This window comes from Bacillus rossius, chromosome 1, assembly GCF_032445375.1.
Source record: "Bacillus rossius redtenbacheri isolate Brsri chromosome 1, Brsri_v3, whole genome shotgun sequence".
In the NCBI taxonomy this organism is placed as follows: Eukaryota; Metazoa; Arthropoda; class Insecta; order Phasmatodea; family Bacillidae; genus Bacillus; species Bacillus rossius.
The window spans coordinates 1,382,062-1,408,097 of NC_086330.1; the positions used below are offsets into that span (position 1 = coordinate 1,382,062).

Genomic DNA, 26,036 nt, shown 5'->3' on the forward strand with positions numbered 1-26,036 from the left:
AAAAAAAACCCAAGCGTGTCTACAAAACTTCAAATATAGGTGCTAAAATAAAATTTACGGAAAAAAACTTTTGGTAACGGAGATACAATTTAATGGCGTTCAACAAAACTGGTCAATTGTTTTTTTTAAATAATTGGAGTAAACACTTTTATTTTCAACATATATTTGTGAGGTGTTACTACCACTAATTATTTCACTGAAATGATTTAATGGCAGCGACAAATTTTGTTGTAATTGTAGAACTTAATAGAATTCAACATTATCTAGATGCTCTGTGTTACATAATAATACTTTCTCTATTATTTACAATTAAAATATTATTCAGTTCCAACTCCAGAGACATATGCCAGCCATGGGAGACATTTAAGACAGTAAGACTTACAGAGGTTTTCAACTTATTTTGTAGTGATGAATCTGCAGCCAATGTTTTAGTTTGAATTTAGACTCAGCCTGTAGAGGGCAACTATGTAATCAACATGTTATGGTATATATGTATTTTTAATATTTAATTTTCACACATATAAGATGCAACTATAAAAACTCGTAGATGTGTATGAAAAACCTGCCAAGTTTTTTTTCGTTTCTGTTTTCCACGACACGTCTATTTCAAGGAGTGTAATAAACAACATTATCTGACAACCAGTCCAAGGAGATAGAAATTGACGGAGCAGTCATGCCACAGAGAACCCGAAACCTCAGAGCTACTTCCCAGTCCAAATAGGAAGGAGGCTGAGGAGCAGCCACACCATAGAGGTAGGAGGAGGTGGAGCAGGATGTCCTAGTCCGCCACAACTGTTGTCACTAGCCTCGCTGTACTGCAGCTGTTAGGCTGGAGCCCTAAAGACCCTGCCTGCTGATGCATCATTTGTTGTGGAACACAGGAAGAGCTTCTACTGTGTCATCATGACTTCATTGTCATGCTCGAGGTGGCTCTTATAGTTAGCTGATAGTATATTTGTTGAGAACAAATTAATTCGTTACCTTCAAAATAATTCTTAAGATTTAACTGGAGATGTGAATCATATTTAAAACGGAATACCAAATTGGGTTAGTGGAATCACAAATGAGAAACTTAGATACCATTTAAATTTATATATATTTATTCCGAGACCATATCCTATCTGTCAGGCACTGATCTCATGCTAGTATGTTTTATAAACGATTCGACAAAGTTCCAGCAATATCTAACAGGGGTAAATGGAAGAAACCAACCAGGTGAGTGTTCCAACAATGAGCAGTGGTAGTGAGCGATGAAGTGATAACTCAAGACCGCTGGTTCCTTGGAGGTGCGAGGCTGGGAGACAGCCAATGGCGAGCAGGCAGTGTCCTCAGTGGGCGGGGCAGCTGGCGCTGTACGTCTTCTCGCACCGCGAGGCCGTGTGTGTGTGTGTGGAGGGGGGGGGGGGGGGAGCAAGACGCCTGGTCCATTGAGACGCACTTCAGGTGGAGGCTGGACTCGTCTCGCGCAAGAGTGGCACATCTACTCCCTCGACTGAGAGGAAGCAAGGTTCCTCCCCTGGTAGTGAGTCAACAACTTTTCAAACACCAACATTAAAACAAAAAATCAAAAGACTGTAAACCAGGTCACTGTGCTCATAATTGTTAACATTTACTGTGCGTATCTTTTTACTTTGGAAGGTTTCCTTTGAATATTATTCAAAAGAGACTTGTAATCCTCGTCCTGTCAGGTAAAGGATACCTGGAAACCAGGCTCTCTGGGGCCCTGGCCGACTCTGGAGGGAGTACCGCGACACGACACGAGGTGTTCGTGTCACCCCAGTAGCTGCACCTCGTAGGAGAGGAGGACAAGGTGCAGTATCAGCGGCTCGGAGCAGGAGACATCCTTCCACCCTGCCTGCTGCTATGGAAGAGCACCGCGTGGACCCCTCGTGTGCCCCTCGCAGCCAGCCACTGGCCAGCCAGGGTCTCCGCCGCTCCCAGCCCGGGAGTCGCCCCTTGCTGGCACCTGGGCTGTGGCCACTCAGCAGGCCGAGGGGAGGTGCCCCTTCCTCAGGGTCCTGCCCCTCCAGAGGCTCCGAGGAGCAGGGCAGCAGGGGGAGGGGGTAGCACGGCGCCGTTGCTAGTCCGATCAGGCAAGTAGCGGTAATGTACCTCGCCCCACACGCAGCTGGCCTGCCTCGCCGTAACAATACGCTTGCGTCCATTTAAGTTACGTAAATGTTACGTGAGCCGACGATCAAACACATAGACCTATACTGCGTAGAAAAATACAGAAGCTCGCATCGCAAAAGTAATCGTAAAATATATTTATAACCTGCTTACTTATTTTAAAACACATTCAAATTGCAAAAGTCTAGGAAACATCAAAGTGTGTGTCATGCCCAATGTGACCAGACGGATATGTCCCAAGTCTCTACATCACATGTAGAATTACTCATGAGCACAAAATAAAATTGAAGTTTGTCCTCGTGTGCATGAACACCAGGTACTATCACGCACAAGCAGTCAGCGTGTACTCAGGCTGCACCGCATTGCAAGGTCACGCCGCTACCAAACCCGACTGCTTGAAGGAAGTGCGAGACATTGCACCGTCAGACGACTAGGAGGACTCCCGCCACACACGCTCGCAGCGCTGTCGGCACACCGCGGCCATCGCGGCAAACACAGGGTCAGGAAGTTGTGCTGCGGGCCCACAAATTAACAAACCTAATAAATAAGTCTGGCGCAAATTGTATACACATAGTCTACATTAAGAATTCCAAGATATGCAACCCACTAAAGCAAAGGACCTGTAAAGAATACGGATATAAATATGTTACCAGAAAAAAACTGAATTAAATATTAAACTTAATATTGAAGAGCAATACTGACTGAAACCAAACCTCAGTATGCGAGCAAGCAAGCAGCTGAAGCGGCGAGGGGACTTGGGCGCTGCTGCCTCCTAGCGGCGCGCGGTCCAACTGGCGCGCCATTGTCTTGCAGGAAATAAGGAGGCACAAAGGGCCGGCACAAAGGCGGTGACGTCACGCCGAGTCCTGCAGCAGATACGGCCGCCGGAAGTGAGCCCCGAGGCGTGGAGGGGGGGTGGGGATGTTGTTTTGTTTCTGCGATGATTGATTCCCGCGCCTCGGACCAGCGGCAGGGGGGAGGGGGAACTGTGCAGCGAGGCGCCTCGTGGTGCCCTCGTCCGACAGACAGTGTCACCCCGCGCTGCTAGCGACACAGAGGGTGCTCACGTTGCATGTGGGGCGCAGTACATTACCGCTACTTGCCTAATCGGACCAGCAACGGCGCATGCTACCCCCTCCCCCTCCATCCCTGTTCCTCAGCGCGTCTAGAGGGTTCTTCACGTTCCCGGAGCCCCGACTGCGTGAAGTGGCGTAACTAGAACGCCATTGTTCCAGGAGCTTCGAGTGCCCACGCTGGAACTGTACTCTTTCCCCCACTTTGCTTATCAAACACAATTAAATTATAACTATCAACACTGCTGTAACGTTATTTCAAAGTCATAAGAATCGGCCCTGCACAGACAGACTGCAACCCCTTTCACATGTCTTCACTGGCGATTGTGTTGGTCATGAGCCCATCCTGTCGTTACAGAAGGACGCGTGTTTGGCCAATCGCAGCCCGCCTCGCTGCAGCTTGTCTGCTGGTTCGTCGGCAGCAAGCGGCCGACACGCCCACACTTCATTCCGTTCATTTTTGGCAAAATATGTTTGAAAAATTGTTTCAAAATGCTAAAGCTTCTTCAACTGACTGTGGAACTGGTTTCATTGCTGTGAATATTTTTTTTTGATACCACTAAGCCATATTCGAGAGAATCATTTATTTCCATTATATATAGAAGCCAAATTGTGGCTCCGCTAACTCTTACATGTGTGCACAGCTTAGCGATTACAACCAAGACTCATTATCTCGATTCACATTATCTATCTACAATATCAAACCAAATTCACTATGCATATTAAAGCCCAATAAACTTTCAGAAACCAATAAAACCTGTGCGGCATTCCACTCCGATGATTATTTACAGCGAGAATGGTGACGACATGTGAATAAGTGAGCGCGGCAGTGCACTCGCCCCGACAAGGCATTACACATTCCATTTGTGGTCGGTGTATGTGTGTGTGTGTGTGGGGGAGGGGCTGGATTAGTGCCTTCACAGCGGAGACCAGAGCACCTCCATTACACCTGCGCGCGGCCGGGGGATATCTGCAGTAACTCGTTCAGACAATGGCGCGTGTTGCTCTGGGGATTTGGCTCTGGAAATAATTTAGCTGGAGTTTTCCTCGTGGCTGAGTTGGTGCACCTGGCTGGAGGCAGCTTCACTCGGGGACACACCCGTGTGTATGCCGCAGTTCACCGAGGCATTCAGCACACTCCAGAGCCAACACCTCCGTGTGTTGCAGTGGCTCTCACTCGCCCAAGGCTGCTCCAAGCCACAGCGACTAGTCTCCAAGCCACAGCGACTAGTCTCCAAGCCACAGCGACTAGTCTCCAAGTCACAGCGACTAGTCTCCAAGCCACAGCGACTAGTCTCCAAGCCACAGCGACTAGTCTCCAAGCCACAGCGACCAGTCTCCAAGCCACAGCGACCAGTCTCCAAGCCACAGCGACCAGTCTCCAAGCCACAGCTACTAGTCTCCAAGCCACAGCGACCAGTCTCCAAGCCACAGCGACCAGTCTCCAAGACACAGCGACCAGTCTCCAAGCCACAGCGACCAGACTCCAAGCCACAGCGACCAGTCTCCAAGCCACAGCGACCAGTCTCCAAGCCACAGCGACTAGTCTCCAAGCCACAGCGACCAGTCTCCAAGCCACAGCGACTAGACTCCAAGCCACAGCGACCAGTCTCCAAGCCACAGCGACCAGTCTCCAAGCCACAGCGACCAGTCTCCAAGCCACAGCGACTAGACTCCAAGCCACAGCGACTAGTCTCCAAGCCACAGCGACCAGTCTCCAAGCCACAGCGACCAGTCTCCAAGCCACAGCGACTAGTCTCCAAGCCACAGCGACTAGTCTCCAAGCCACAGCGACCAGTCTCCAAGCCACAGCGACTAGTCTCCAAGCCACAGCGACCAGTCTCCAAGCCACAGCGACCAGTCTCCAAGCCACAGCGACTAGTCTCCAAGCCACAGCGACCAGTCTCCAAGCCACAGCGACTAGTCTCCAAGCCACAGCGACCAGTCTCCAAGCCACAGCGACCAGTCTCCAAGCCACAGCGACCAGTCTCCAAGCCACAGCGACTAGTCTCCAAGCCACAGCGACTAGTCTCCAAGCCACAGCGACCAGTCTCCAAGACACAGCGACCAGTCTCCAAGCCACAGCGACCAGTCTCCAAGACACAGCGACCAGTCTCCAAGCCACAGCGACTAGTCTCCAAGCCACAGCGACCAGTCTCCAAGCCACAGCGACCAGTCTCCAAGCCACAGCGACCAGTCTCCAAGCCACAGCGACTAGTCTCCAAGCCACAGCGACCAGTCTCCAAGCCACAGCGACCAGTCTCCAAGACACAGCGACCAGTCTCCAAGCCACAGCGACCAGTCTCCAAGACACAGCGACCAGTCTCCAAGCCACAGCGACCAGTCTCCAAGCCACAGCGACTAGTCTCCAAGCCACAGCGACTAGTCTCCAAGCCACAGCGACCAGTCTCCAAGACACAGCGACCAGTCTCCAAGCCACAGCGACCAGTCTCCAAGACACAGCGACCAGTCTCCAAGCCACAGCGACTAGTCTCCAAGCCACAGCGACTAGTCTCCAAGCCACAGCGACCAGTCTCCAAGCCACAGCGACCAGTCTCCAAGACACAGCGACCAGTCTCCAAGCCACAGCGACTAGTCTCCAAGCCACAGCGACCAGTCTCCAAGCCACAGCGACCAGTCTCCAAGCCACAGCGACCAGTCTCCAAGCCACAGCGACTAGTCTCCAAGCCACAGCGACCAGTCTCCAAGCCACAGCGACTAGTCTCCAAGCCACAGCGACCAGTCTCCAAGACACAGCGACCAGTCTCCAAGCCACAGCGACCAGTCTCCAAGCCACAGCGACTAGTCTCCAAGCCACAGCGACCAGTCTCCAAGCCACAGCGACCAGTCTCCAAGCCACAGCGACTAGTCTCCAAGCCACAGCGACTAGTCTCCAAGCCAGAGCAGGGCTCGCGGTAGTGACTCCTCAGAGCAGGGCTCGCGGTAGAGAAGAGCTGGCGAGGCGTCATTAAGGACGTCTGGCCGCCCTCTGGCGGCAGCAGCCTCGCTCTTCAGGGCCTGGAGGAGGCGGGTGATTGGCGCGCCACCGGGTGGGCGGAGCAGGGGGCGGGGCGCCGCAGTAATTGTCGGAGTAATTGTTGCGTGGTCTGCAGGTGCGCGGCGGCGCTGAAGAACGCAGAAGAACGCAGAAGAACGCAGAAGAACAAGAAGAGTCTCGCGCCGCGGGTAACGAGGAGTCGCGCCCTTCGTTAAAACGGCGCGAGGCCGCGCATTTGTGATTGTGAGCTCAGTCCTGGGGTCGGCTGGAGCAGTCGGCCCGAACACCCCTCGTCGCCTCGTCTGCCTTGGCTGGAGGCTCGCGGCCTCAGTCACTCCCTTCGCTTTCAACCAATTACATGTCTTTAACATCATGCTTAAACATGTGGATACCACTGGGAAACTAGCGGAAACATCCATATCATCTGGCCTGAGTAATGTCTTAACTATCTGCAAATTATTCAACTCGCAAATACCGACTTCAGATAGAGACTCTGGCGATTTGGTCCTGATTATGACGGGGGGGGGGGGGGGGGGGGAGGTGGACTCAAACCCGGCGTCTGTCCTTTCCATTCTGCGTGACTCTGCGTGACTCTGCGTGACTCGCGACCCAGGGAGGTGTCCGTGCATACAGGGTGAGTCACAAGTCTCCATACGTAAGGAAACAGTGGTGAATGTTTAGTTTGTTGAACAAAAGGTATCATATGATGCTACAGTTACAGGATATATTCCAGATGTCTCCCTACCATGTCAACATACAGTGACAGTCGATCTGATCAGTTAAGGCGAACACGTGACAATGTTTCTCGTGTTATTTGTTACCAAGCTTTTCCACTGGCAAAAATAAAAATTCGATTTTGGTCGACCTGTGAAAAAAAAAAACGTGTCATGGGTTATTTACGTTTTGGAAGTACCACTACACGGCGGTTGGTACCACTGCCTGCCGACAAACTAATGTCAACCCATTCTACCTTCGTTATTGGCGGGAATCCTTTTCACAGACGAGAGAGCCAAACGCCCGATCGTTCATCTTCGGTTTTTTTTGGTTCATTGTAAATAAATATGGCGGTGTTGATTAAAGGATACTAATGGTCAATTAGGTTAGGTTAGCTACATTATAAATACTTTAAAACATTGTGGACGGTTGATTTGGTTAGGATAGCTACATTAAATATACGGAAAAAACAATGAACTTCGGGGAACTTCGGGTTTTGTCTCTCTCGTCTATGAAAAGAAGGCTTCCCGTTATTGGCATCTCTTTTCAGTTGGTGCACCTTTCTGACAACGAAAAATGAATAAGTATGGAGGCTCATGACTCATCCTGTAGAGCGTGTAGAGCTGTATCGGAGCCAGTGAGCCTCAGAGATAACAAGTGTACTCAGGAGTAACTGCTGGAGACCAACATCAGTGCAAGGTCCTCCATGTCGCAACTTAGCGGCGGCGTCTGTGATGGACGTTTACGGCCTGTCACACGTAAAAAAAATTGGTTGTCTGTAAAGTCGGTTTACGGACGATAGTTTAACGTGACAACGTCATAACAAAAAAAATTGATGAAATGATTGCATACTTTTATGAATAAAATTGAATCTTTTATTGAATTAACACTATTTTGTATGGATACAAAGAAGAAGTGAAATGAAATCTACAATTTAATTGATAAATTTACTTTTATTTGCACTCATTAATTCAAATGTGTTTATTACTTTAACGAAGAGATTATTTTAACTATAACTTTTATACATGTTTGCTATTTAACTTCTTCCAATCTGTGTTATTCTGTTAAGGATAGGACGATGATAGGAAAAGTAGGAAACGAATGGGAGTGTTTCAAGTTTAATGTGCCTCGAAAAAGTCAAATCGATGGTTGTTCCAATCGAGTGGAAGAGAGCTAGATGCGGCGCAAGCGTACAATGAGCGTAACGGGACACAGCGTAACAGGACAACGTGCGTTACATGACACTTTTTCGTGCGTGCAGCCGGCGTTCATCGATTTATTATATACGTTGTCACGTCAAAAAATAAAAGTATCGGATCTGTATAGAAAATAAACCAGGAATTGTTCCACAATACAACATGTTCTGGCAAGTACTTGCATGCATCCCTGCATCTGACTTCACAGAGAAACAACTATGTTCCACAGATGCCACTCGACTCCTAGACGATTCATGTCTTTGTATCTCATCGCCGAGAGACATAATGCCATGTAGAGATCCTCCAGGCTGTGTCCGTATGCAAGTCGGAGCGATTCTTGCAGAATAAGATTACTGAAGTTATACTTCTCTAGGCGCGTTATGGAAAAATGACGGAAGTGAATTATTACGATGTGCGCGCACCATGCAATGAAATTATCACGGGATGAAAAATAAAAGCTACATACAAATAATAATTATTCTTATGAGCCAAACTCTTATACTTTAGTGATTTGATATTGAATACTTGTACATATTATTAAAAACATTTATTGGGAATATTATTGATAGAAATAATTGTGTTTATAAACATTTTTTTCAAGTGTATTTATGTAAGTGAGGTTATGTTCCCGTATGTCGGTTTTCTTGTAAGCTTCCATTGTCGCTGGCAGGGAGTGTCTGTGGAGGGTTTAGTAGTCTCCTGGGCGTTTCATGGGAGTTTTTGTGAGGTTGTGCTCCCTTATGTATAATTTATTTGCATTATAAATGATTTCATTAATATTTAAATAATTTAAATGAATTAAATTGAATAAAATTTACATATTCATTGGTTTACATTATTAATTAAAATTCATCTCTTTTATTTTACTAAATTAAACAATCACTTTTATACACATGTTTATAATTACTTATATTGAATTATGAGTACCTATTTATTTTAATTTTTTTTATTTGATTGAATTAGTACTGCATAAACGTATTTATTTGTATTATCAATGCAGTCTTTTTGACGTGACAACGTCTAATAAATCGATGAACGCCGGCTGCACGCACGAAAAAGTGTCCCGTAACGCACATTGTCCCACTACGATGTGTCCTGTTACGCTGATTGTACGTTTGCGCCGCATCTCTCTTCCACTTGATTGGAACAACCATCGATTTGAGTCTTCAATCATGTTTTCGTCGTTTGAATTATTAATATTATGTAATTTAACGATCGTCCACCGATTTTCAGCACAATCGGTACGGTTATTTAAAAGTAATGTTGAATTTTCAAATACGTTTTTGTACGAATAATGGTGTTTTACTGTTACACATAATAATTCAAATTACACTCGGGATCTTTTGCACAATGTGTTAAAAAATATTGTTACACATTATAAATAATTTTTTTGTATTTGGGATGCATATTTGTTATAAAATCGTATTATAAAAACGAAATAATATTATTCCCCTACGGTGCTGCCATCTGCCATCTACGGTGACGGACGCGAACCGAACGAATCGCGCTATCTAGCCGCTTCCATGGCAACCAGGCACTAGTTAATACATATTTTCCTTTGTTTATCGCGAGGGGCGTTATTATTAATTAATTATAAATAAATTTCGTGCCCGGAACCACAATTGCATATAATTTTGAGCACTGGAAGACATTAAAACGTAAAATATTCTCGACGAATTTTAATCTCGTACCCAGCGCACCACGAGCGTCTGGGTTGGAGATTAAAGCCGAAATTCTTTCTTAAACTTACTAATACTTATTTTATTAACTGCAAGGGCATTTTTATTAAATTCTACGTTTAATTTCACGACAAACAAACTTCGTCGTTAAATGTGTAATTGCGAAAAAGCGTAAAATATTCTCGACGATCTTGAAGTTAAATAGCAAACATGTATAAAAGTTATAGTTAAAATAATCTCTTCGTTAAAGTAATAAACATATTTGAATTAATGAGTGCAAATAAAAGTCAATTTATCAATTAAATTGTAGATTTCATTGTATTCCTTCTTTGTATCCATTCAGAATAGTGATAATTCAATAAAAATGATTCAATTTTATTCATAAAAAACTGCAATCATTTCATCAATGTTTTGTTATGACGTTGTCACGTTAAACTATCGTACGTAAACCGACTTTACAGACAACCAATTATTTTTTATTTTTTTTTTTAATTATAATAATGACATGCATGCAGATATAAAGTTACGCCAAGACTGCTCTGCTGGAGGCCAGGGGACCGCCCGTGTGTGGCATGGACGGCCGCTGTAAACACTCGGAGGCGCAGGGCAGGTGGTGTGTGTGTTCAGTCTAGAGGTCGCCCGAGCGACTGTCACACCGGCCCGCGGGGTGCGATATTAATGTCCCTGCGTGCGGTGACGTCACGTGTCCGCGCACAGCTGCCGCCAGCGCTCCTGCCGGCCGCATTAATAACTGCCAGCCGCCGCGGAGGAACTGGGCCTGTCGCCATGGAGGAAGGACAGGAAAGTGGAGCGTCATAAACTAGAGTAGTGGTAACTTGTGCGCTCGCAGACTCTGTGGGACCCTGCCCAGTTGCTACTGCGGCGCCCTATGTTTATTGGAGCGGCTATGTCCGGGAATACACCTCCGAGGATAAAAGTAGTTCAGGAGCCCTCCCGTGGAACATATATAAAAGGAAAAACTATTTCAACAAATATTTTTAAGAATACCAGTTACTTTAAATACGAATAAATTTTTGCTAATTTAGGTTAGAAAATGTATATTTCTAATCCAAATAAATTATTCACGGGTTATTTTTATAAATATTAATGATAAAATTCCGTTGAAATCCAGTCTTTATATGAGAAATTTAAATATCTCAAAAATATTTTCTAAAACGAAATAATGAAAACTAATTTCAAATCGAAAATTATTTATCAGTACCTACATTGAATTCAATGCTATAAATAATAAAATACTTCCTCTTCCTGTTATTTCATAAATACTTCACAAAAAAAACTAGGAACAAAGGGGAAAAAAAAGGAAACGTGTGGCGAAGGTCATACTAGAACAGAACTCTGCCAGACAAAGGATCTTCTAGGCGCGGGCTCTGCTAGGCCTGGGCTCTGCTATGCGCAGGCCCTACTAGGCGTGGTCACGTGACACGTGGTGTAAACAATAACGAGTTGATTTACGCGTTTATTATTTCACCAAAACAATGCTTGCTGAATCATTTCCTTATCGTCTATATTTAACTGTTTTCATTTGGATATAAAGTAGCAGGGTTAACCGTGCGAAACACCTTCATTATTTTTAAATTCCAGTAAACATACATTTCAGATTTTTGACGTGACAACGTCTAATAAATCGATGAACGCCGGCTGCACGCACGAAAAAGTGTCCCACTACGGATGTCCCACTACGGATGTGTCCTATTTGCTCATTGTACGCATGCGTGGCATCTCTCTTCCACTCGATTGGAACGACCATCGATTTGACTTTTCAATCATATTTTCGTCGTTTGAATTATTAATATTATGTAATTTAACGATTGTCCACCGATTTTCAGCACAATCGGTACAGTTATTTAAAAGTAATGTTGAATATTCAAATACGTTTTGAACCAACAATGGTGTTTTACAGTTACACATAATAATTCAAATTACAACCGGGATCTTTTGCACAATGTTTTAAAAAATATTGTAACACAGTATAAATAAGTTTGGTGTATATGGGATGCGTATTTGTTATAAAATCGTGTTTTAAAAACGAAATAATATTATTCCCCTACCATGAACAAAATTTTTATAAATGTATATATAACATTTGAAACAATTAATTATCGAATGTGGCCTCGTGGGTGAGCGATCAGCGGCGCTATTTTTTAATTGTAAGGTTGTCGATTCGAATTCCGTCAGGTGCGAAATATTTTTTTTTGTACTTGTAAAAATAAATACGGCGCACGTAACATTTCAAAAGTAATAAATATATTTGAATAATGAATGCAAATAAAAGTAAATTTATTAATTAAATTGTACATTTCATTTCACTCCTTTGTATGCATAAAAAATAGTGACAATTCAATAAAAATGATTCAATTTTATTCATAAAAGTATGCAGAGGTAGATTTTATCATACATGAGATAGAGAAAATTTAAAAAAAAAATTCTTCCTCAAAGAATATAATATTTTTAATGCATAAATGGTTTTGTTGCAAAAACCTATTACAGCTCACTCTCAGGCCGAATATGATTTTTCCTTTTCTTCTGGATCAATCATTTCATCAATGTTTTGTTATGACGTTGTCACGTTAAACTATCGTCCGTAAACCGACTTTACAGACAACCAATTTTTTTCTACAATCTTTTTGCAAAATGTTTGGAAAAAAAAAAGAGTTTTGTGATAAGACGCTCGAATGTGATCCTGTTGAGCTAGCAGGTTCTCTGCTCTATATTCACTGTTGCCAGCCGCTAGCAGCACCAGCGGTCGTCCATGTTCTCTTCCCGCCTCGCTGGTGCACACACTTGCACCCGTCACGCCACGCTCAGTTCTCCACGTGAAGGACGGATCTCGGCGAGTACCGCTGCCTGACACCGTGATGTCACCGTGATGTCACCGTGATGTCACGTGGGGGCCGCGCGCCAGCTGCCTGGCAAGACGTGAGGCCAGCACTGAACAGCTATTGGTAGAGACCGGGGAAATTCGCGGGTTCAACGACCTCCAGGATAGATTCCACAATCCTCTACACACTCGGGAAAATGCCAACTGTTCATTGGCTGTTGACTTGTGAGTCGTCTCGACTGGACCGACTGTGATTAGACACTTCTACGAGTGAGGATCTCTAATTGGCCCTCATTACTCCAGATTAACAGTGAACCAACGGCAGAAGCAGCATTCAGGTATAATTATTTGAAGTGTAGCATTTCACGAAAAGAATCCGCGAATATTTCAGGTCTCTAGCTATTGGCCCACAGAGCGGTGAGGCGGTATCTGGCAGCCAGCAGATCTCTGCGGTGCGGGCTGCAACACCCCCCCCCCCCTTCCCCTCAACCGGCGGGCTGCAACACCCGGTGCGCGCTGCGAGAACGATAATTACTAGTCTAACTAACAATGCCTCGCCGCAGATTCTTAAAAGCTTATTACCGTCTCCCGTCCCCGGCTGACGGCGGCGCGACGGGGAGACAGCCGCACAAAGGAGCGGGGAGATCCCCAACTTGGGGAATCCGCGCGCCCGAAGTTTCCTTGCTTCCCCCCTCCCCGCGGCCCGGTTCGTTCTCCCTTATTATCATTCCTCATCCTCCCGCGGCGACGATATCTCGTTACCTTTCCGGAGCAGTCTCTCCGGCTCTGCCTGGGACCAGCGGTCAGCGTGCAGGGCTGCCGGCCGTCGCCTCCCGATCCAAGCACCGTCCCGCCAAACCCGGCTACTTTTATAAACTACCAGTTAACACTTTATAACGCGGCCCAGAAAACATTTGAAATAAACATAACTGCGTCACCACGGTGAACTTACGTTTCATTTGCATTGCACGTCTGGAAGGTTTGTTGGACTTACTCAGTAGGTAACTGCTCCCTGATGATGGTGACTGCAATTTCAACCAAAACGTTGCCAAGGACGTGGCTACAACCCAGAAGCCAAGCTACTTCAGACAATGGCCGCGAAAGCCTGCGAACATTATTAATACTTAGCCTTGTCAAAAATCGTGTTTCCAAAAATATTCAAATCATAATGTTCACTGGAAAGTAGAGCAGAAATGCACGGCTCGTGAGGGATATCTGGTCAGGGAGATGAGCAGTCCTCAGGAGTGTTCCTGCGTCAGAACGGAATAATAGCTTCTTCTCTTAAGTTGCTGCGTCTGTTGCCTAGCTCGAGAAGCAATGTTAATCTTAGCACTTTTAATAATAACTTTAATATTTGAATTATACGTAATATCACAGAAAAAACATGGATTTTTCTTTTATGGGTAGTAATAGAGACGAAATAATAGAGAGGAAATACATATGTATTCTTAGGTGAAAAAAAATGCAGTTTATAGTGCTCTGGAAAAAATAATTTTATGCGAGGAAAAGTTATTAAAACGTGTGTTTTTTCGAGTGAGTCTTAGATAAAAACCTTAAACTTGCATGAACTAGATCACCTAATACGTTCTGGGGCTTGACTTGCCCCTGTTCTCATGTATAAATGTATAATTATAAACTGTAAGGATATTTTTCTAATCTATGTGGTATATAAAGGTTGGTGAGCCAGGCCTGGGATTGGAGTCATATAATTATGTAATGTATGTTTAGACTTTAACCATTTATGGTGTTGAAGTGCATGTGTATTTCCAGGACACACAAGCCTGTACTTAGATCCTAGATATTTTTAATCTTCCCTTGCTTACTAATTATCTTCAGATATTGGTGGTGACCGATAAATTGAAATTAAATATACTTGTTTGCTTTGCTTGAGTTCCTTAACCTAGTACCTTTTCTTTAGTTAACTGCCTTTGATTTTTCTGTCTCCCTTTGTTTTGGGTTTTGTTGTTCGAAAGGAGGAAAGGTATTTACAAAACAGTCTACCTAGAAGTTTAAAGTAAAGGAGAATTCGGCATTGGAATGTTAGAAGAACCTATTTTTGGAAATCACATTAGAGGGAAGCCTTTTACAGGTATACTGATGCTTCATCAATGCTTTAGTCGCACATTTATGTCAAAGAGACCCTGTGATGATTTTCTTCAAGCGACCATGATGTTAGTACCATAAATCAAGCATTGTCACAGAAAAATAAGCCCTTGCTATTGTATGAATGTTGCAAAAATTAGTGGTATTGGTTGTGCAAGCAAGTATTATTATTTGTTTATAAGAATAGCATGCAAGTAGGCAGTTGTAATATTACTTGTTTTAAACTAAAGTTTTTTTTAGGAAAATCATTGGTTTACTGTTGCATTTTAATTTAACTAAATTGTTCTTGAAATTTTTTGTTGTCGACACACTTGTTCTTTTATAGCGAATAAGTATTCCCCATATTTATAAATATGGTCACTTAATCTCAACAACCTTATAATTACTTTCAATCAAACTGGAATGCATTAATGTATTCTGACATGATTTCTCAACTACGAGGCATTTTGGTGGCGAACTATTTCAAGAAATTATAATTTAGTAGGCAGCGGAATCTGAAACAATCTACATAAAACTGTAACAGTAACAAAGTGTTGTAGTTACTTCTTGATATCTAGAACCTTGCCAGAAAAGAAACATGTAAATGCAGTAAACGTAAAGACAGTGAAGTGGATTCAGTATCGTCAGTTTAGAGCTGGCAGGGTGTCAGGGCTGCCCCCCCCCCTCCCCCACAGAGAGCCACGCATGCGCGCAGGAGGCTTCTGCCCTGTGACGGTCTTATTGGCTTGTACTATGATTTGTAAATAGGCAGAGACTGGGTCTCTAGTAAAAACTGCGATATGGGCGGACGAGACAGCATGGCTAAGTATAAGTAGTTTTAAATTTGATGTCTGGCAAGAGATTGTCTTGCTCTCTCTTTCTGATATTTTTTTTTTGTATTTAAGATACTCTTGATGATTTTGCTAAATTAAATTTTTGGAGATCCACCGCTTTAAAACTGTTCTGGTTTCTATGTTATTTTGTCATCGGATGGATGATGTAACTTTCAGTAATTGTTAGAAAAGTCATTATTCTCGTTAAGTGACGTGTGCGCCGGGGTTGAATATTGTTTCGTCGTTTGTTTTTTTAAATGTATTTCTACTGCATTTGAGATTCTTATGTAGAGAATTACGTTTTTGATGAATGGTAGGTCAGGCTCTTAATTTTGTCGTGGGACTGTACGCGCTTAGACTGCGTAGTTTTTGGTCTTCTTAGTTCGTCTGCTTGGCAGGATCGATTACATTGGGTTGCCTTTTTGTTTGCTGGCGGAGAACAAAATTTGTATCTTCAACTCCGCGGTAATCATGTTTGTGGGAATACTGCCGCTCGCATTTGGATATTTTCGTTAAGTTGTGTATATACTCGTATTATAGTCATTAGGTTACATTGTATTCGTTTACACGTGCAGTGTAAGTTTTTTCATGCTTTAGTGAAACTAGAGAAAAACATGTGTACATTTATTCATTTTACTGCACTCGCTCAGCATAGTTATGAGATCGATTTGGATAAATCTTAAGAGTAATTATTACCCTACAGTATTAATCGTTCACTAATATTCTAGTCATACTGCATTCGTATGAGTATGACAGCTTTGTATATTCCTTTATAACTATGTTTGTAGAGTGCATAGTAGGAGCTTGGTTCGCAGTAAAAATGACTTTTGCATTAATAATATCATAGCTGCGCTCTGGGTGATATCAGCAAGTTCATGTAACTTACATTAAATATATTTAATGTCACTACGATGTAATCTGTTTGCAGATTTAAATATAAACTTATAAGAAGGTGTAAACGAGCCTTATTTAACATTGTTGTTGTAGAGGCTGACTATTTCAAGTAAATTGAAAATTGTTAATTTACAATAAATGTTTAACCTTTTGCAAATACAGTTATTTTTTGAGTGAATCAGTTAGCTACTTAACACCTTGAGTATAACACACTTTCCGGATTCGTCTTCTCTCGGTTCTAACACCGAGCATATTTTTTTGTTGATTAACAGTTGCCTCCACTGTCTCTGTCTCCAGGGATTCTAGAGCCTGCCTGGATGTTGGTTAATAGCATTCATTACAACACTTAAAACTGACCAGTTTCTTAAAGTCATTTACTTACCTCTTTGTCAAACTGATTTTATTTTTCTTACTGTTTTAAAATGCTGAGCAGATATGTTTTAAACTACCAAACAACTATGCTGCATTTAATTACTATCACTGAATAAAGCCTTGTTTCAATTAAGATTTTTACCATAAATAGTTGGAAAACAAAAGTTAAGTATATAATTTGGACAAAGCGTTATTGATCCAAAAAAACTAAACTAGCTAAACAAAATTTGATTTGAAGTGGTGTTATTTGGCTGGTTCTGACACAGAATGCGTGTAATGTTCTGTGGCATAACACATTAATATTGGATTAGAATATCATTTTGGGGTGAAAATGGTTTTTTAATGTTATTGAATAATTTTTTAAAATTATATAACGAATTATATAAAACATTTAACTTTAAAAGCCAAAGAAAAGGTCAAAGAACAGGAATTGTGCGAGTAGAACAAAGTTAATACATATTAGAATCCTGTTTGCAGGGATTAGTTACAATGGACCAGCCTTAATATACTACTAGCCATTTACAGTATTTTGCTGCACATCGTACTGGCAAATTTTTAATTTTTATTTTACTATTTTTTCGAATATTTTGTTGCGGTATACTCTCATCCTCACACATATTTCAATTTTGAAGTGATTACCCTTACAGTTTAATGGAAATAATATTCTATGAGCTCTATTTGAATTTGAAAGGATTTTTCAAAATGTGAATATGAGTTGTGTGCCGCCAACTAGTATTTTGGCGCAATTTTAAATTTGAATTTTTAAAAAATAATATCTCCAGTCAATCTTTTGCTGCAAGAACTTAAACTTGTTCCTCCTACTGTACACTCCCATTCAATCTTTGCCAGGCCTGCCTCCCCAATTTTTCCCAGCTCTAGATCCGATTTTTGCCGAGTCTTTGGCCAGTCTGTCTGGATATCCTTTTATTCCCGCCTTGGCGCACGAATGTCGCCTGTAATTCGCCTCCGATCCATGACGAGAACTACCATGTCCTCCAAGCTCTCAGGGCAGGCTGCTTCTAAGACCTCGCCTGACGTGAGCCACTTTCACCAGCGTTCAGTCACGCCTCCGGGCTCAGTAGAGTCCCTTTCCCACTGTCATCAGCAGTCCCCACACCCCCACCTCTCCCAGTTTTCCTGGGAACTCTGCCCAGGGCTCTGACTGACCACTAACCCCAGCCAGGGTCGGCCTGTCCCAAGGCCACGACACTAGTCCCAAATAGTACATGTTTATGCCACCTGGCAGTAGTTTTGTGAATCACTTCCCCTGGGTGTTTGAACGTCCGCTTAACGCCTGCCCTCTGGCGTCTCCCGCAGTAACCCGTACCCTGTAGTTCCTTCCCAGGCCACCAGAGCGCTGGCCTAGTCCGCTCCATAAGCCCCATGCTGCTAGCAGTCGCCTCGTGTGAGTTGACCTCTACTTGGTTCAGACACACTTCAGTAGGTCGCGCTGACATCGGCCAGTACCACCAACTTCGAGATATCGAAGTCAGTGTTTCTCGACAAGCCCCTCGGTAATCTTAGGAACCTTTCGGTCCGAAAGCCGAAGCCTCCCCCCTTTTCTTTCTTTAACTTCGCCTTTTAATTATGTGTCGCTGCCGCCCCAAACTTACTGCGCGCCGCGATTTTGGACTGACCACATCGTATCTTTGTCATCAGGACGCCTCTCCGTTTTTCTTTTAAGATGTAATCAGTTAGACATGGGATATGATTCCCAGAACTGTAGTGATTAGCCTTTAGTCAGTCCATGTACCTCTACCTCATAGGAGTAGTCATGTTTTATTCTGCATAATTTATTAATATATTAATTTTTTAGTTATGGAAACGTCCGCGACAACCGCGAGTCCGCGAGCGCCGCGACTCCGGGCTGATCCGAGCCATCTCCCTGTTTGGTGAGTTGACGACTTTTACTCCCCGACCATCATCGTGATTAGAAGGCATTTTGTGCCTATTTCGCCAACTGTCTGTGAATCAGTCCTGAACATATGTGTTTCGGATCTGTTCACAGACAGGGACGAAGTACCAGACCGTTTACAAGTACCGGATCAGGGCACAAGTACCGGACCAGGGTACAAGAACCGGACACATTCCAAGGACCAGATCAGTCTCCACGGGCCGGATGGCCCTCTGACGCCCAGTCAGCTGTTCCACTTCGTCCAGCAACCTTCAAACCGCCAGCCCTTCAGTTTTTTTAACCTTTTCGAACTAGCATTCAACCACGACGTTGCTCAGATCAGACCGCCAGAAGTTTCCTTTAGGACTTAAGAGATCCACCATTATCTGGAACTGCGACTCCTTAACATGTTTATTGTTACGAATTGTATTTAAATTGTGTTAATGAACCATATAATTGTCTAATAAGGGCCGGCCCATTCTTTTAATAATGTGAATATAAATCCATGTTATATAGGTATATTTTTGTTAATCAACATATCAAATATCCAATGTAAAAATAATCAAAAGTAAAATAAAAACAGGGGTACTAATAACTAGACGAAATCATTATTTTGCCTTCTGAAACAAAAAGATCAACTAGTTACCCCTGGTCATCAAGAGAGTGAATTGTAACAAAGTTATAACATAACTTGAGTTTACTCTGTTATGACTGAGGAGTGTAACAGTTGATAAAACTATCAAAAATATGGATCACATTCTCCAACATAAATGTGACATATAGCACCAAATAACTAACAGATACACGGACATCAAGATAATGAAGTACCTGAACATTATACAACTCCCCTCTATTTGACTGCAGGGATGTTGTAATGGTTTGTTGCGGGTGATGTGTGGGAATGTGTTGTCACGCGTGCCACCGGGATGTGCCGGTGTTGCAGGCGATGAGCTCGGCTGGGGACGTGGGGGCGCCCCAGGACCCAGCCTCCATGGGACACTCCAAGCCGCGCCTGCAGTCGCCGCTCGACTACCGCAACGGGAACCTGGTGTCGCGCCTGCTGGCCGCCACGCCGCCCTACCTCTACAACATGCCGGTCGTGCCGCAGAGCTTCTTCTTCAGCGAGATGCTGCGCAGCTTCGTGCAGGCCAAGGCAGAGGCCCGCTCGCCTCCCCGGGCTGCGCCCCACGCCCCAAGGCGCTCCAGGAAGCGCTCCTGGCGGGAGGGCAGCTCTGAGCGAGGCGCCAAGCTCGCCAGCTACTCCGACAAGCCACTCGAGCTGACCACCGGCTCCCGAGCTCAGCCCTCCACCCCTCCTCCCAAACAAGAGGACAACAAGCCACCACCGGCCCCCGTGCTACCTCCTCCTCCTCCCCTCCTGCTGCCTCCTTGTGGCCTGCTGCCACTGCCCTCCCCGGACAGCTCCCTGCCCCCAGACATGCTGCTGCCCCCACCACCGCCCCTCTGGTACCCGCCCCTCTACCCCCTGCCGCCCCAGCCACCCTACGGCATAGACCCGCTGCACTTCTTCATCGACCTGCGGGTGTCGGGCCACATCTGGGACAGGAAGCCGGGTGACAAGGCGGGCGGGTCGACCCCAGCAGAGCACAGTCTACCGGCGGCGGTCGACAAGCCTGCCCCCAGGTCCCCGCCCGGGCCATCCTCCCTGGTGAAGCAGACCAAGCACTGCTCGGCGTTCAGCGTGCCGCAGCCCCGGGGCCCGCAGGCCAGGGAGCTGTCCCCGCGCGCGGACAACACGGCCAGCACCAACTACGTGCTACGCCACCTGGGGCGCATCTACCAGGAGCTGAGGAGCCGCGAGGACGGGCCCGACCAGGCGCGCAGCCCGGAGCAGGAGGCCGGTGGAGACCAGGAGCCGGCAAGCGCCGAGGGCAAGACCAGCTGCAAGGACCTGCGTGCTCTCATCGGCCTCGAGCTGGTGGTGGACTACGTGAAGCACGAGGGCGGGCCCAAGACTCGAGGACCAGAGGCCGAGGCCAGCGCCGACCAGCCTGGTGAGGAGGTGACAGAGACCAGCAACGAGCCCATGAGACAGCTGTGAGCAGTCCTCAGGGACTCCGTGGTCTGGTACCTCCAGCCTGGTGAGGAGGTGACAGAGACCAGCAACGAGCCCATGAGACAGCTGTGAGCAGTCCTCAGGGACTCCGTGGTCTGGTACCTCCTGCCTGGTGAGGAGGTGACAGAGACCAGCAACGAGCCCATGAGACAGCTGTGAGCAGTCCTCAGGGACTCCGTGGTCTGGTACCTCCTGCCTGGTGAGGAGGTGACAGAGACCAGCAACGAGCCCATGAGACAGCTGTGAGCAGTCCTCAGGGACTCCGTGGTCTGGTACCTCCAGCCTGGTGAGGAGGTGACAGAGACCAGCAACGAGCCCATGAGACAGCTGTGAGCAGTCCTCAGGGACTCCGTGGTCTGGTACCTCCAGCCTGGTGAGGAGGTGACAGAGACCAGCAACGAGCCCATGAGACAGCTGTGAGCAGTCCTCAGGGACTCCGTGGTCTGGTACCTCCAGCCTGGTGGGGAGGTGACAGAGACCAGCAACGAGCCCATGAGACAGCTGTGAGCAGTCCTCAGGGACTCCGTGGTCTGGTACCTCCTGCCTGGTGAGGAGTTGACAGAGACCAGCAACGAGCCCATGAGACAGCTGTGAGCAGTCCTCAGGGACTCCGTGGTCTGGTACCTCCAGCCTGGTGAGGAGGTGACAGAGACCAGCAACGAGCCCATGAGACAGCTGTGAGCAGTCCTCAGGGACTCCGTGGTCTGGTACCTCCAGCCTGGTGAGGAGGTGACAGAGACCAGCAACGAGCCCATGAGACAGCTGTGAGCAGTCCTCAGGGACTCCGTGGTCTGGTACCTCCTGCCTGGTGAGGAGGTGACAGAGACCAGCAACGAGCCCATGAGACAGCTGTGAGCAGTCCTCAGGGACTCCGTGGTCTGGTACCTCCAGCCTGGTGAGGAGGTGACAGAGACCAGCAACGAGCCCATGAGACAGCTGTGAGCAGTCCTCAGGGACTCCGTGGTCTGGTACCTCCAGCCTGGTGAGGAGGTGACAGAGACCAGCAACGAGCCCATGAGACAGCTGTGAGCAGTCCTCAGGGACTCCGTGGTCTGGTACCTCCAGCCTGGTGAGGAGGTGACAGAGACCAGCAACGAGCCCATGAGACAGCTGTGAGCAGTCCTCAGGGACTCCGTGGTCTGGTACCTCCAGCCTGGTGAGGAGGTGACAGAGACCAGCAACGAGCCCATGAGACAGCTGTGAGCAGTCCTCAGGGACTCCGTGGTCTGGTACCTCCAGCCTGGTGAGGAGGTGACAGAGACCAGCAACGAGCCCATGAGACAGCTGTGAGCAGTCCTCAGGGACTCCGTGGTCTGGTACCTCCAGCCTGGTTGGGAGGTGACAGAGACCAGCAACGAGCCCATGAGACAGCTGTGAGCAGTCCTCAGGGACTCCGTGGTCTGGTACCTCCAGCCTGGTGGAGAGGTGACAGAGACCAGCAACGAGCCCATGAGACAGCTGTGAGCAGTCCTCAGGGACTCCGTGGTCTGGTACCTCCAGCCTGGTGGGGAGGTGACAGAGACCAGCAACGAGCCCATGAGACAGCTGTGAGCAGTCCTCAGGGACTCCGTGGTCTGGTACCTCCAGCCTGGTGGGGAGGTGACAGAGACCAGCAACGAGCCCATGAGACAGCTGTGAGCAGTCCTCAGGGACTCCGTGGTCTGGTACCTCCTGCCTGGTGAGGAGGTGACAGAGACCAGCAACGAGCCCATGAGACAGCTGTGAGCAGTCCTCAGGGACTCCGTGGTCTGGTACCTCCAGCCTGGTGAGGAGGTGGTACCGGAGCTGCTACAAGCACTATTATTAATGCTTGAGATGTACATTGTATATTGTGTACATATTTTATTGATGGACCGCCTAGAGATGTCAAAAATCAAACAAAATTATAAATGTTTATAGGCATTGATTCAACAGTATTACCCAAAAACCAAACAATTGCATGGACTACCAAAGTTAAGGCGTGTTATACTTGTGATGATTATTTTTGACTGAATGTGATATGAATTAAGTGTAACCTATATATATAATAATTATTTATTTGTACCATTAGTTTCTAAACTCTTTTTTTTTAAATATGTTGTTATTTCTCTGTATAGCATTCGATGGACAGCTAGGTAAATCAAATGTGTTAGTTTAAAGTTAAGAGTTTTATTTAATATGACTGAAACAGGACTTTTTCTACTGTGGGGGAAGAACCTATCGACATGAGTGTTTTTAATAACAGAAATGGTAAAATAACTTTTAGTAATTGACAATGTTCGGCTATAAATTATCCGACTTCTAATTATATTTAAGTTTAAGGACTGACATTGATAAGTTTTAAATCCCTTATAAATCAAGCTGTGGATGTAAAAGGTTTATGTATCCCATGTACAGATAAACTTATGATGTAACCGTATTTATCTATGTAATTATTAGAATTTCAGACATGTACATAGCTTCATAGAAATACGGAAGGTTTCTTTATTTATTTAATGAGTTTTAGATTTGAAATTGTGTAAATGTTTTTTTTTTTCACCAGGGCAGTGTTTAAAAATTATTTAAAGTACATACTCTTAGGTTAAGTTACTATTCAAATATTTTGATAGTAGTAAATACATGTTAAGTCTGGGATTGAAGATTGTGCATAGGACAGTGACCAGTCATCACTTTGGATTTTGGTGACCTTTGACAAGAATTCTTCAAAAATTACTCAAAATACCATAAAGAACTCAAAAGTTTCCTATTTCGAAAGAAAAATTCATGTTTTTAAGTATGTATGAATAAAGGTGGCTTGAAATAACCTCAATGCTGCTTAAAACTCTGAAAATTTCAACCAAGCCGCTGATCTAGACTGAAATGTGACACACAAATTGTGTTTTTACCAAACAAGTTCAAATATAAAAAAATAGAATATATAAATATATGAATTTAAGTTATTTATAATGTCATGAAGAGCAATTTAATAACATTATAATTAAAACACCAAACAATTTTAATAATGCATTTAAAAACTTTACTTACTGCACAAATTTTAGAGTACTTGCTTGGATTTCCGATTAATGCAATCATAAAAAAATCACACGTTCTCTTCACAATATTTACCTACAAGTCAACTGATCCCACCACCTATACAAATGCATTGTCGCTATAACTCCAACCAGTGTGACATCACGACATCCTTATTTATGTAGACGTGAAGCATTTACTTGAAAAACGAAAAAAATTACTTCCCCAAATTTCTACTCACCATAAACTTTAGAACAATATAGAAACACATGAAGTTTGCAATATTGAATACTATGATGAGGCTGTGCGACAAAAACGATATAAACGTCGTTACGGAATGAACGGAAATATTAGTTTTAATGTATACGATGTCAATGATCACTGGAATAATGGGTTGTATCATGTCTATGTTGATGATAACATTAATGAAGACTCTAGAGACTGAAAAATAAATTAACAATAAACATGAACAGAAGATAAAAGGAACAGACGAAATTGATTACAAGTCATGGAACGATCCATATGTATTAGTCAGCAAGTTAACACTTCTACTTGCTTTCGCAAAATTCTGATTATTTTTCCATCACCAAAGAAGCATGGACTATATTTAAGAACTGAGACATAACATTAACTGTTAGTATAACGTACATACGACTGTTGAACTCAGTCATTTGGTACTATTGCATTTAAATGTGATCAGGAGGAGACATTGTGTCCATATGTCCATTGTCCATATGTCCATTGTACATATGTACATTGTGTCCATTTGAAGAAATTGTACCATTGGAGCTATGTAAAGCTAGTTAGAGCAATGGGAGACATTGTAGCAATATGAAGCCAGTTGGAACAATTGGGGCCATTGGAACTAGCTGAAGCTAAATGTAGCTTTAGCAATGTTAATGTGTATATATAATTCATATAAAATAAACACAAATAAAATTCAATTCAAATAATTAAAATTTAAATGTTTTGACTCACAAAATCGCACAACTCACAGAGAGTATACAAGCAGAGGCAAGGTGGAGACTCAGTTAGCCTGTCGCTTTGGTGGAGTGGGGATTAGCTCTCGTTAAGCCTCCTTATGTATTTCCAATGTCAACATCTATGGAAGGTGTGACGCCCTCGGAGGAGATCCCGGCGCTAGGTGTACCAACATCACCAACCGTAATATCTTCCTTGGAATTGGAAAATTTTCCTGGTCATATTTGAGGAAGTTTGAAGGTCAAAGGTCACCAAAATGCAAGATAGCAACTGGTCAGTGACCCTATCTAAGTATTGCAGTTTATTTACAGTAGAACCCCTCATATCCGACCTTCCCACCACCGACTCCTCCGGATATCCGACCTAGTCTCCGTAGTTGGCGAGCCTGTTCAGACTAGAAAAAATGACGCATCTACATGTTTTCGTGTCGCAAACTGTCAGTTCAGCCGTGATTGTTGGTGTAGAATGTGCTCGTACTACAATCTTGTACTCTTCTATGTTTTTGACGTGACAACGTCTAATAAATCGATGAACGCCGGCTGCACGCACGAAAAAGTGTCCCACTACGGATGTCCCACTACGGATGTGTTCTGTTTGCTCATTGTACGCATGCGTGGCATCTCTCTTCCACTCGATTGGAACAACCATCGATTTGACTTTTCAATCATATTTTCGTCGTTTGGATTATTAATATTATGTAATTTAACGATCGTCCACCGATTTTCAGCACAATCGGTACGGTTATTTAAAAGTAATGTTGAATATTCAAATACGTTTTGAACCAACAATGGTGTTTTACAGTTACACATAATAATTCAAATTACACACGGGATCATTTGCACAAATTTTTTAAAAAATATTGTAACACATTATAAATAAGTTTGGTGTATTTGGGATGCGTATTTGTTATAAAATCGTATTATAAAAACGAAATAATATTATTCCCTTACCGTGAACAAAATTTTTATAAATCTTATATAACATCTGAAACAATTCTATTCTTAGTATGGGCTCGTGGCCGTGCGGTCAGCATTGCTAACTGGTTGACGGTTCGAATCCCGGCAGCTGCGAGTTTTTTTTGTACTTGTAAAAATAAATACGGTGCACGCAACATTTCAAAAGTCATAAATAAATTTGAATTAATGAATTCAAATAAAAGTAAATTTATAAATTAAATTGTACATTTCATTTCACTCCTTTGTATCCATACAAAATAGTGATAATTCAATAAAAATGATTCAATTTTATTCATAAAAGTGTGCAGACGTAGATTTTATCATACAAAA

The 26,036-nt window shown here is 44.4% G+C and overlaps 1 protein-coding gene across 1 annotated transcript; it reads left to right on the forward strand.

The window, feature by feature from the left end:
- The first annotated feature begins 1,197 nt into the window (after positions 1-1,197).
- Positions 1,198-20,766, forward strand: LOC134528606 (titin-like). Its single transcript, XM_063362357.1, has 5 exons — positions 1,198-1,215; positions 1,905-2,063; positions 4,371-6,118; positions 6,203-6,389; positions 19,648-20,766. Exons 1-5 carry the CDS (start codon positions 1,198-1,200, stop codon positions 20,764-20,766), a joined length of 3,231 nt encoding a protein of 1,076 aa, XP_063218427.1.
- Positions 20,767-26,036: the final 5,270 nt, after the last annotated feature.